General features: G+C 40.1%; 1 protein-coding gene across 7 annotated transcripts in view; it reads left to right on the plus strand.

Moving 5' to 3' along the window:
* ST6GALNAC3 (ST6 N-acetylgalactosaminide alpha-2,6-sialyltransferase 3) overlaps positions 1 to 12,683 on the plus strand; it is a 232,201-nt gene that overhangs the window by 18,328 nt on the left and 201,190 nt on the right. For 5 of the 7 annotated variants that reach the window (XR_012043561.1, XM_072868755.1, XM_072868754.1 and 2 more), the window contains exon 2: positions 9,561 to 9,685. The exons of the other annotated variants lie outside the window; for them this stretch is intronic. Coding sequence is in view for 4 of the 5 variants with exons in the window: in XM_072868755.1 (XP_072724856.1) it covers positions 9,602 to 9,685 (84 nt within the window). In the remaining variant the exon portion in view is untranslated. The remainder of the gene's footprint in view (positions 1 to 9,560; positions 9,686 to 12,683) is intronic. 7 annotated transcript variants of the gene reach the window in all.

Below are 12,683 nucleotides of genomic sequence, written 5' to 3' on the forward strand. Positions count from 1 at the left end.
CTGTTGCCTACATTAACTTAGATCTGGATTGAACAATACTGCTGTCTCTTTCAGCACCCTCTGGTATTTTAAGGGATAATTACTAAAAAAAAAAAAATCTGACAAAATAATAAGCAGAGACTGGACATAAGTCAGAATAATGTCCTGTCTTAAATCTAGTTTATTGTCTCTGGTTTTTATGTAAGCAAAACAACAGTTTGGTGTAATTTGCCAAGTGGCTGTATTAAGTACAAGTCTAACTTGGCTGTCAAGGACAGTATCTCAGAAGGGTCTTTTTGAATAAGCTGCTTTCTGAGCCATCTAGTTAACTTTAGAATCTAGGAAAATAGGAGACTGCAGATATTATTTACATTTTTTTCTAAGGGAACGAGGTATTTTTTCATTGCAAATGATTTAACAAAAACAGAAATTTCTGATCAGCCACAAGAATTTGAAGTCTTAGTCTCCTCTATTAATCTGAATTTTTTTGTTTAGGCTTTTGCATATTTCTGTGAAACTTGTGCAATGTCAGCTCTGACTGCACTCCAATGGGATTAATTAGTCTGCTTTCTGTGAGGCTTGACCTATACTGCCCAGAAGAAAGGATCTTACTTCTTTCTTAAGCAGTGCTTTTTCCAGGAGTATCATAACAGAGTGGTGTTATAAGTTTAAAAAAAAAAAGAAAACAGTTTAAAAAATTGCTGCTCTGATAACTCTTATTCAAAATTGTTGAATCATCAGGATTGTCTTACTGTAGCAATGACTTTCCACGGCAGATATATGAAGGATTCTTTAGTTTCAGTAACGAGGCTACTGGTGGTCCTGGTGTGGGGAATTTGGTTTGCCTTAACCATTTTACTAGCCATACAGGAGTGTGAAGCTATTTTATGTTGTTGTGTTGCTTTTGAAGTAAACTGTGTTCTCCAGAAGACAGAGTGAAAGATTTTTTTAGAATAGGGAGAGAATGGCGCTGGGACAGAGAAATAAATACGGCAGGTATTTTGAGCAGTACTGAGTCACCCCGCAGAGGTGTTGCAAACAGGCTTGGGTGCTTCTGTAAGCCAGAACACGTTTCCATGGTATGAATGATGCAGCATGGAGCTCCTCAAAAATGTAGAAGATAAGATAAACTTTGTTGCTTTACATATTTTATCTGCTACCAATAACCAGATTTCTGGGTAAAGTGGCACAACTTCATTGACATCAGCAAGGGTTCACTGGCGTAAGAAAGAACAGAACTGAATTCCGCAGAGCTTCTTCCATTATTGAAGCTGCAAAGTAACAAGCTAATGCTCTGCACAGCATTTCCAAGGAAAAAGCATAGCTTAATTGAAATCAGATGTAGTGACAAAGCTATGTTCCAAGGCTGAGGTGGGTGGTGGTCAGTAGTCAGGAAATGTAGCAGTGGTTGCACCTGCATCTTTTATTTTGGGACATGAATGACATTTGAAGAATCAAACTATTACCTTCAAATCATAATTTTACAAAACAGGAAAAAAGTGTTTAATTCTGCCTTACTTGATGGGGACAAGTGGTTTTCCTGGTCAACTTTTTAAGCTGCTTGAAAGTGCTGGGATCTTGACCTTTTAACTGTAATAGAAGTGTCCTGATTAAAGGTACTGCACCAACTTCCTTTCTCACACTGAGTTCAAAACACTGCTCACTGCTAAGGCATAAATACTTGTAGAAACAGAAGGTAAGCTTTGAAAATCTGCAAGTGAAATTAGCAAGTCTTAAGGTAGTTGCAAAAGTTCAAAGACTTGTAAGAGCCAGTCCCATGTTTTAGAGCATCCTTCCGGGACCGAAGAAGGCAGGGATTTTAGTCTGGAAGTCCCCAAGGGCATCGTGCTCACATAGTGTTTCTCTGCCCCTGCTGTTCAGTTCTGCTACATATCCAAACGCATGTCCTCTCTAATGTTTTCTGTCTTAACTCAGGATAGCCTATAAATTGTTAATACATTCATCATAATCTAGGAAGTAGTTACTGCATAGAAGACTGGTGCTATTTCAACAGCTGTGAAAATGTGTTTGTTTTGAGGGCTGTGCAACTAGGAATAAATGTTTCATTAAATGTGTTATGAATGATGTATTTAACAACTAGAGCAGGTCAATAATCTTTAGAATTAAATTTAGTGGCTTTTTATTAAGGGTTGCCTATTTCAGTGGTGCCTAGTTTTAGTAAGCATGTGGTGCTATAGACAGATGCTTCATATGGTCTGTTATGAGTGCTTTATGAAATAGCTAGTCAATAGCTGCATTTACCAAATGAACTTAATTTATTGTATTTATTTTTTCTAAGGGTTTCACAGTTCATTATAAATGATTTATTGAACATATGTAAAGCAGTTTAGTAAGCTATGTTCTGTCTCTTAAAATGAATGCATTGCTAGTAGGGCTTGGTATTGCTAACACTTTCTGAATTGTTTGAGCAGTGTTTATAACTTACTGAAACATCATCAGAAAACGTTTACTTATGCACAGCTCCTTAGAAGCCATCATAGATGTTAAAACATTACATTCAGTCTGTAGCATATGGTGCTTTCTGTAGTTCTGTGACGGTGTGCTTCCCTTCCCCCCCTGCCCCAGATCTTCATCTCCTGTAACCCTGCTCAAGAGATAACCACCAATGCATGTGTCTGGTCGTGATGGCTGCATCTGGCTCAAAGTGGATTCGGGAGAGAGATAATAACACAATAGCCAAGACCTATTGTGAGATGCGCCCACTTAACCGCAGCGAAGAAACTAAAATCTGTGGTTGGTATGCAAATATGACTATGGGTCAATCATCTTACCCCCATAAATAGTGAGCAGCCCAAGAGCCCTTGGAGCTCTCCTGCATGGCAGCGGGCTGCACGCCAGGATCTCCCCTTGAGTAAGGACGTCTCTCAAGGTTACTCCTTGAGGTTGAGAGATTCCTTGCTGCAACAGATCCTCCTCGACGTTGAGAGATTCCTTGCAGCAACAGATCCTCGGTAAGGGACTAATAGCATGCTAAACTTTGAAATCTTAGCTAAGTGATATAAAGAATTGATTGCACATATATAATCCTTTAGACATAAACCGTTGACCAAGTCTGGGACTAGGATTGGATCCATCTGCACCTAGACTGCTCTCTGAGAAGGAGTTTAGAAAGCAAGGGGGTCCTTTTGAATCTCATGACTCAATGGGAGGGTCTCCCTGACCATTTTGTCCTGTCCTCTATGCAGTAAATAATCAAGTGTACCTTGCCATCAAATCTTGTTAAACCACTGTCACATTTACCGTTGATATCAATAAAGTATATTTTTGCTTCTCTGTTACGAGTGAAGTGTATCACTCCATCCGCGACAAGTTCACGCTTCCTGGTAAAAGCGGTTTGTGGGGATTTGTCTCATATACTATAGTATTGTTTTCTTAGGCAGCAACAATATATTCAACATTGCACGTGGAAAAGATGACTGTAAAAACCTACTTCATAGGAACCATCCATCTAGGAAAACAACGCACATGGCAGTATGACATTTTGAAAGTTATCCTGCCTTATATTCCAGCCTAAGATGGGTGCTTGATATTTTTTAAGACTGATTTGGAGGTGGGTCGTTACCTTTCTCTGAGGTTCATTTCCTTTTCTTTTTTTGTATAGCATGCCTGTCAGCAAAGAAAACAGTTTTTCTGCTTTAGTGGCTGGAACAATCTTTAGAGAAAGAATAAATAGGGCATATTCCTACATTAAAGCTAATCTTCATGGTTGTTGCTAATATTACTGGTAGGTGGGCTGTGAATATCTGAAAGAGCTAGTTTGTCTGGCAGAGTTACACTGGTGAAGGAAGCAAGAACCTGGAGCAGAGGAACTACCTATAGACAGAAACACAAGGAGAAAACGGGACTGGGAGCTGCCTGGTGTCTGCTTTGTGCCAAGGTCCTTATTCCTCTCTAGCACTCATGTTTTTTTCGTTTCCTTTTCCAGCAGTGTCATGAATTAACATGTTCACTTTTTACTTTTCTTGGCTGACCCTCAGACTATTTTGGTTCTCAGCCAGTTGGTCTCATCACCATGCCAGTGTGCCCTTATCTCACTGTGGAGGCTAACTGGGTCTGATTAAAGCTCCATGAATGGGATTTTGTATGTGGGGCTGGCATCTGACACAGAGCTTTTAAGCATACTGTGGATGCAAAAAGCATTTTTGTGGACATCATAAAACCCACTGAAAGGCTTTGACTGAGGCAAGGATAAGGAACTACAGAGCCAAGTATGGATATTTTTAAGCAGCCTGTAAAATAGAAAAAAATAGCATACTTCTCTTTTTATTGTTGTTCTGCAAAATGGTGGTATATCACACATAAATAATTAATATAATTGGAAAGCTTAGCTGAAAGTACCTTCAGAATGTGCAGCTGCATGTGGATTGTCCCCCTGGTTGTTTTTTTTGTTTGTTTGTTTTGTTTGGGGTTTTGTTTTTTAAAAAAACAAAAGATGATGAAAATTCATTCAGAGTTGTAGTATGGAAACATAAACAAGTGTCAAAATATTTTCTCAAGGACTATATCTGGAGAGAGCATGCAAAATTGGAAGTGTAAGATGCTATACTGTGTGCATGACAGAAGAAATAAGAGTAAACATGAAAAACATTTTCTCTTTAACTGTGCCTTGGAAGAAAAGGGAGGCAGCAGACAGTGATAGTGTTGGAAGCATCATGTGTTGCACCATTATCATTACTGAGAAAGAGTATGGAAGAGCAGGAGGTTGCTCACTCCTTCACAGTCAATCAGATAAAAGTGAAGATGCTTGTATTGGTAGATTATGTTAGAATACAAAGTGCGGGTGGGCAAGATGAATCAATTTCTGAACACCATTTGGTGCTCAAAAAGTGGTTTACAATCCATAAATTTAAGCTGAATAATGAGGTATTAGAGATTTTGGCTCCATCCTGTGGTTTCTTAAAAAGCTCCAAAAACAAACAAGCCAACCCCCTCATAATTGCATCAACTAATCACTGTGTGTTAGTAGGAGCTTCTTCCGTAGCTTTTGCTCTCCTTTTAATTTTCCTTCTTTTTTGCAATTCCCACAAGTAAGCAGTTGCTGTACAGTGTTGCTAGTACAAATTTTCTAAACCCTTTGTTCAGCTAATGACTCTAGACTGTCATGTCCTGAAATCTACATACAGAAAAGTGCATTAAGTACAATAACATTGTAAAAGACTGGATTCCTCTTCTAAGTTAATGAGTTAGCTCAAGCACAGAGGAGAAACACTCTCTCTTGCGCAGACCTCTGAATTCTAGTTTAGCTGCACTGTGATGCCTGCTCTCTTTGTGGCTCTGTAAGCACACGGGAAATTATTTGAGCTGTTGTCATTTGTGTTAGTCATGATTTGAATTAATCCATGACATCCTGTTCCACTCCTGGTACACTAAAACGAAACGTCCAGACTTAAAGAGAGTCTGATACCAAGTCTGGTTATGCATATGCAAGGTTGGCTTGTTCTGTCCTGACTCCCTTCCCCCTGCCCCTCCTGCTGGAACATAAAGGCTGTGTTAGGTGACTTGGGTCCATTCAGAGTCTTTAGGACCCCTTATTATATTCCAACATGTCAATTACTGACTGAATAGCCCAGTAATTTGGCTTGTTAAGGTTCAAAATTAATTCTGTCTCTTCTCCTCCCAGCTATTTTCTACTGCTGTTAGCAAAATCTGCTTTCTCTCTGATTCAGCAAATGGATATGCAAAACACTGAAATAATTTTCTCTTTGGACAGTGACAAGACAGATACTGTAAACTGTGTGTTGGCCATGACAAGTATGGGCTTGAGCCAGAGCTCGCAGAAGTCAATGGAAAGAAGCTCACTGACTGGCCTGGATCTTAACTCAATCCTTTTGTTAGCAGAGAAGGGAATGGAATCAATGGGATAAGAAGTCATGCATGTCTGATATTGCATGAAAAAATATTTGTGCCTAATACATTAGGAGATTTGTCAGCTTGTGTTATCAGCAGTGTCAACACTACTGTGTGTGCACCATTCTTCTCAATGCATTGACATTATTTGGGATGCTTTGGGTTAGATTTAGCCTTGTGCATTAGATTCATTTCTTTGCATCCATCTCAGAAGCCTCTGATCCTTGTTTTATGCTCCTGCCTTGCTTTCTCCCTTTTTTTATGTCTGTGTGGTATTGACAGACATTACAATAAGATTCCTATTTGGTAGACCTATCTCTCTTGCAGCTGTTCTCACTTTCAGTTTGATTTTTCAGACACCTTCCTCTTTTCCCTGGATCTGGTTTGTTTATCGCTCACTGTGTTTCTATCAAAAACAGACAAACAAGCAAAAAACCCTACACCCCAACTAACTCTACCCCCCCCCGGTGAATCCTGCTTTTTTCCAATGTGGGAATTAACCATGTTGGTGATGACTTGGAGAAAAGGCTCTTGGATTCCTGATGATAGAGACCACACAGGAGCAATGGTGACATCCATCACATGAAAGCTCTTGGGTCCCATTCCATACAGTATAATGGTAAAATCTGTGTTGTTCCCATCTGTCTGGTTTCTAGTAGACATGTATCTGTGTCACAACAGCTTCCCTTCTGCTATGGAATGGCCCAGAAGATGGCTGGCAGTGGTGTCAGTCTTCTTGGGTTATGTAGGACACATCTCATAGCAACTGCAATCTCTTTTTTTTTCTCCAGTCATCTGTCAGCCACTTTTGCCAGACAGTCTTGATACTGGATAATGGATGGAAGGAGTTGTGAGGAGAGTGGGGGGAACAGATTTGGGTTTTTTCCTTCTTTGTGAACCTGCTTCTGCCAGTCATGCATCTGTTGCTGTCAGAAGAACTGGAGTCCAGGCCCAGAATCTTACAAATGAAGAATATTGACCGAAAAGACTAATCGGCTCCAGAGACTGCTCTATGGATATGTTTTTTGTGGTTTGCTACTGTCCTCCCCCAGGGAGTCTGGTTAGAGGCATAAGGAGGTGTCTGAGATAGTGGCTATCCAAACCCAGTGTGCACTGTTAATCAGGCAGCTGAAGAGGAGCCGCATCCAGATCGCTGCCAGATGTTTGTTTCTGCACAGATTTTCAAGCTGTGAAGCCAGGTCCCTGCCAGGACTATTAAGGCTGGGCATAAAATATTGGAGATGGCATCACATTGGCCCAAAGGGTAACATTTCACAAGCTTGTCATCCTCGGGATTTAAAAAATTCTTGCAGGATTGCTGGGACTCGGTCTCATTTTTGAAAAGCAGTTTAAGCATTTGAGCACACAATAAGAAGTATACTTGGTGCCTGATTTCTGTTTCTTTGATATCAGTGAGAATTTAGGTCATAGGAGTCTGTGTGTTATTTTATAAGGATCCCAAGGCCTCTGAGCTGCTTTTCAAGTATCTTACCTGAAGTGGTGTTTGTTCTGAAGGAGATAGTTTAAACAGGTACTTGTAGATATGACGAAGCATTTTACAGCTGCTGTGTGGGGTGCTCTGAGCAGTGAGACAGAGATCTGAGCCCTCCCATTCCCACTTCTCTGCAGGTGCTGTAGGGCTACCAGCAAGGTATTGAGCCCTTTCATGTCGTAAGCGGTTCTAGTCCTGTGCTCATCCAGCATGATGCTCTGATCCTCATAAGGACTTTTGAATATCATTGTAATAATAAGGACATAAATTATACTAATAGACATATAAGACTGGCCGTGAAAGGTGAGACCAAAGGCCTACTTGGCAGAAGTAGAAGACCAGAGCAAGCATCAGACAATGCTTCGCCTGCTTTCTCCCAGCTTCCAACAACTCGGGAGGGGAGGCCTCCTGAGCCAGCAGTGGTTTCTGTTTACTCCATAACCCTTAACAAACTTATTTCATGAACTTCTTCAGTCTTCTCATGAAAGATATTCAGGAAGATATTCAGCATAGTCTCTCAGCGCGGTCTAGAGAAGCCTACCATTACATGAAGTGAAGCTCCTCATTCAGTAAAAGACATAGTAGTTTGGAAACTTTGAGTGTGGAAAACAGTAGTGTAGCATTCTGTATGATTAAATATGGCATTCATCTGGATAACATCTCTAGATGTTATGTGATCTGTTATGTTTAAAGAGGTTGTTGCTCTTTAAAGCCACAAATGTGGCCATTAGAGACGTGAAACTTGTTTGTTGCTGTATTAGTAACCCGTATTCCAATTACCTGAGCATTAGGCTGGGAGAATGGGAATTCCTGCATTTTAATCCTTGTTCAAGTTCTTTTCGCAAGTGTGAGCCAATGTGCTTGTATTCATTTTTCTCGCTTTTTAAAAAATTAAAATACTGTTTAAAGAATAATATTCTCTGTTACTATGAGAATCAACCAGCCTGCATTTGGTAAACATGTAAGAGCATTCCTTAAGTAATTTTGCTATTACTAATTTTTTTTGTTTATTTTTAAATGTTAGTATTTTTTATAACGCTGATGTTAAACTATTGGCATGCGTGCCTGCATTAAGACCTTGTAGTAAATAGCAGAGCCCTGGAAAGACAGTATATCACTTTTAAATATTGGTGAATATTTTAAAAGGTACTATTCTGTTGAACACTTTTGCAAGTAGTGTCTGCAACCTTCAAGCTGTCTCTTCAAGTCCCACTTTGGTTGGGAAAATGAAATTGTGGCGTCTAATGGTTTAGATGTTTCAGTGCTGGACATAATAAATAGAGGGATAAACATCAATACCTGTTGTTTGTGAGCAGTGGTTCATAGCCTCTTGTTGTCTAGAAAATGTATTTATATTTTGTCACCCCTTAAAGTCTGACTTTCTGATCTTTTTCTAAGCATTCCAAAACCTTAAGCTTTCCAGACAGCACACAGACATTATTGGGCATATAAGGAAAATTAAACTCTTCTGCTGTGAAATCAATCATTAGTGCTATACCCACTGGTACTGGATCATGTCCCTGGCAGAAGAGTTTTGTTGATGAGAAATACAGTCCAGAAACAAGGATGATGCAAGTGTCTTTGAAATAATGCAGAAGGGCTGTAGGTAACTCACCAGATCCCTCTATGTACTTTTTGAAGCTCCCTTGTCCACAACAAATGTTCTCCATTCCAGTTCGATAACACTGTATAGCTGTGCATTTATTTTAATGCCATAGCAAGTTTAGGTTTATTAAAATATAGCTCTAGACCAAGGAGAGGCATCCTCCATTCCCATCTCTGTGGATGGGGTCAAGTGTCTTGACCTTTCTTGGTCTCAAAATTTTTGTTTTCTGTCCTTACCGGAGGACAATGCTGAGCTGAAAAAAAACCCCTCAAACCACAAAAACAACATTAAACCCCCCCCCCCCCCAAACACAAACCCCAAACAAATGTCTGAGAGGTTTTGAGAGAATAGTGCAAGATCAATGCAAAGTAATAGCTTCTTTCCATCTTGCTTGTGAGCAGGCTGAAGATCTTTTTCACAGGAGTCCATACAGAACAGCATGGTTTAAAATCGTATGGAACACATCAAAGTCTTTCTATCACTTAAATGTCTAAACCTTTCATTGCAAGGGGTGACCTAGATTCCTCACTTCTTGCCTACTCCAAAGCTTTTCTCTGTGCCACATAAAATGAGGGTTCAAGAAAAGCTGCCCTTTAACCTGTCCTTGCAATGCAGATCCCTTTTGGAGGAGTTCTGGAGGCGTCACAGGTCTTCTGATGAAGAATGGTCAGCAGGATTCTGTTTTGTACTGTAAAGAAACACAAGGAGCACAACAAGCTTTATTGTTTGGCTTTCACGTGGTAAGCAGAACAAACTCCATGCCGACAGTCCAGGAGCCTTTGCCCATATTGTACTCGGGGTTCAGAGCTTTTCCTCAGTCCTGTTGCAGGGGCTGCTTTTTGAAGTATTGTTTTTCCACCAGAAAAACTTAAAGATAGCTGTAGGTGGGTGTGTCCCCCCAAAAGCACACATAAGCAATTAACTATAACTTTTAGGTTTAATTGGGGGTGGGGGAGTGGTGGGCGTGGCATTGTTTCTATATCGTGCTTAAGAATTGTTAAAGGGCTGTAGGGACCAGTTAGGCCATTACTAAATAATTGGGATTTTCAATTACCTCATTCAATTTACCTTCCAGGACGGAATCCCTAAAGCTACTCATAGCACTAACAAAATTCCAGTAGCTGATGTTCTGTCAACATTCCTATTAGCAGCTCTGATTTCTGAAGTTGTGATCAGTGTGAGATATGCAGTATCCATGTGGATTTGTCAGTCAGCTGGAGCTTTGTGTTCAGAGACTGTTCGGAGCAGTTCCACAGAGCAGTCTGTAATCCTTTATGTGAAACAGAATTGGAAGGTTTTATGTTCCTGCTGCAGGAGGAAGGAAAATGAAGTAATGCATATTACTTTCACTTACTGTAACGTGTCTTAACTTGTAAGTCTTACATTGCTTCTAGCCATTGTAAGACCAAGGGAGACCTGTCTGTAACAGCAGGTATTTTCTGTCCTAGTAGAGATTTCATAACTCTGTAAAATACTGGATCTAATTCTATTAATCTTGAGATGATGTCAGAGAAGGTCTTAGTGAAGCCTGTGATCACTGCAATAAATACTTACAGCTCCAAGATGGCTGCATTCCCCCCCCCCCCCAAGTCTCATTTTTGTTGTTTCAAGACAAACTCTCTAAGTAGTTTGTTGCATGTAGGATTTAGAAGGAGGTTATTTTCCAGATAACTTTTGTATTTCCACTTAGCAGCTTTAATGTGACCTTTGTCCTAACCAGATCTTAAGCTTTTTCCGAAATTCTTAACAACTGAATGTTTCATTCTTTGGGGCCTTCTGACTTCCATTCAGTTTTACTGACCTAGATTTTGCTGGTTGGGATTGATTGCTGTGATGATCTAAGCTGCTGTCTACTAAAGCCTTAAATTCCCTCCTTTATAAAAAGGGAAAATTCTTTCTTAACTCCTTGTTTAGAGTATTGTCAGGAGAGACAAATTCAGGTGGTTTTTAACATCAATTTTCCTTCCTGGGGAAGTGATCCAGCTTGGATTTCGCTTAGAAAATAAACAAATAAAAGTGTAAATTGGATTTGCTGAGGCAGCAAACCTACAAGAGATGTGACAGCTCTGTGCCTTGTGCTGCAGGAGACCTAAGGCCAGGGAAATTGTTCTTCAGGCAATTGGGATGTTAACGGGTGACAGTGGCTGCTGGGCTTTCAAAAGGTCAGCGGAAAAAGCAGTGGGTGCTGCTTGCAGTGTGCTGCCTGTCAGTCCCCGAAGTCCTGGAGGAATGTTACTGTGGATTTGGAGATATTCCCCAAGTGATGTGTGATAAAGAGGTTTTTTTGTTTAGGTTTTTTGTTTAGGTTTTTTGTTTGTTTTTTTGGTTTGTTGTTGTTGTTGTTTTTGTCCCGCCCTGCCCCCTCCCCCCCCGAAGCTGTGAGGGGAATGGTAACACCACTCAGCAGCTGAAGCTAAGTCACAAACTACCATATGTGGGAAAACATTGGATTTCTTTCTTTTTTGCCCTTTTTTTAAGTGTGTTTGTGGGGTTTTTTCCTTCCTTTTCTTTTTTGTCTTTTTTTTTTCTCTCAAGCTGTAAGCAAAAGCAGGAAGCCATTTTCAGAGGTATATTAAAATACTGCTATGTCTCTCAGGTGACTAAATACCTCTGCAAATAAAATTTGAGAGTTCTGAGGACATGATTTATAGTTTGGTAAATGGATTGAATTTCTGGCTTGTGGAAAACAGCAAGATGATAAATTCACTAATAAAAAATGAAGTTTCACTGTTTCTGTCAGAAATAATTTACATATGCTGTTATCTGCCTCTCAGTGTTCACATTTAGGGAACACTAAATGTAAATAGTACCATGGTCTGGAAGAGAAGCAAGTAGTGAAGGAGGAAGGTTATGTGTATGAGAGAAGGGTAGGTAAATACTTTGACTGATCCCAGCCCACTTCTGGCTTGCTTACAATGCTGGGGACGTGGGTACAGAGAAAAGGCTGTTGATGGGTTAACAATTGCACACATGCTCCATTAGGATTAGTTCCTTTGCGGGATGAGAGGAATGTCTTAGTGCCTTGGCTTATGGCCAGCAGTGCCAGCAGTTATCGGAAGATTTAATGAAATTTTGTGTTACCAAAGTAGGACTCTGGAAAGGCACTGAGTGGGTCTGGCATATGGAGACACTTGTAAAATAGGTAACACCTTTTGTTATAAATAGCTCTTAACACACCTTGGTGTTTACACATAGTATTCTCTCTGGGAATCCCACTGGTGACAGACATGCCCATATCACAACATATTTTGGGGAAGTGGTGCATTATTTTTCATTAGATCCAGTCTGTGTACACTGTTGGCTATAGCTGATCATTATTCTGCATGTTCCTTCTGATGTAGAAGAGCCCATACTCAGTTGCAGTTGTCTTCCATCTAATTTTCATGGTTAGCCTCTTGCATGAAAGGGTGTCTGTGCAGTAATTTTGCTTCTTGATCTGGTTTCATTGCCTTTTTACAAAGGTGCATATCAACAATCACAGAACTTGCATTTTCTTTTAGCCTTTCTTAACCCTTTACCAGTGTTCTGCAGCATGCCAGCCCATTTAACTCTGTTGAGGATAATTAAAGCAGAGTTAGAAGTACTGATGTTTCGTATTTGGTTTTATGTAGTTTTGCCTTTTTTAAAACTTTCTCCAGTAGAAGCCTCTTGAAGCACAAGGAAGAAATAAAGGTGGTTGCCATTCAGTGGGACAGCTTAGCATTCTAGTTCTTGTGTCTTCAGAATTTTCTTTAATAT

The sequence above is a fragment of the Ciconia boyciana genome, chromosome 7 (assembly GCF_034638445.1).
Source record: "Ciconia boyciana chromosome 7, ASM3463844v1, whole genome shotgun sequence".
Taxonomy (NCBI): domain Eukaryota; kingdom Metazoa; phylum Chordata; class Aves; order Ciconiiformes; family Ciconiidae; genus Ciconia; species Ciconia boyciana.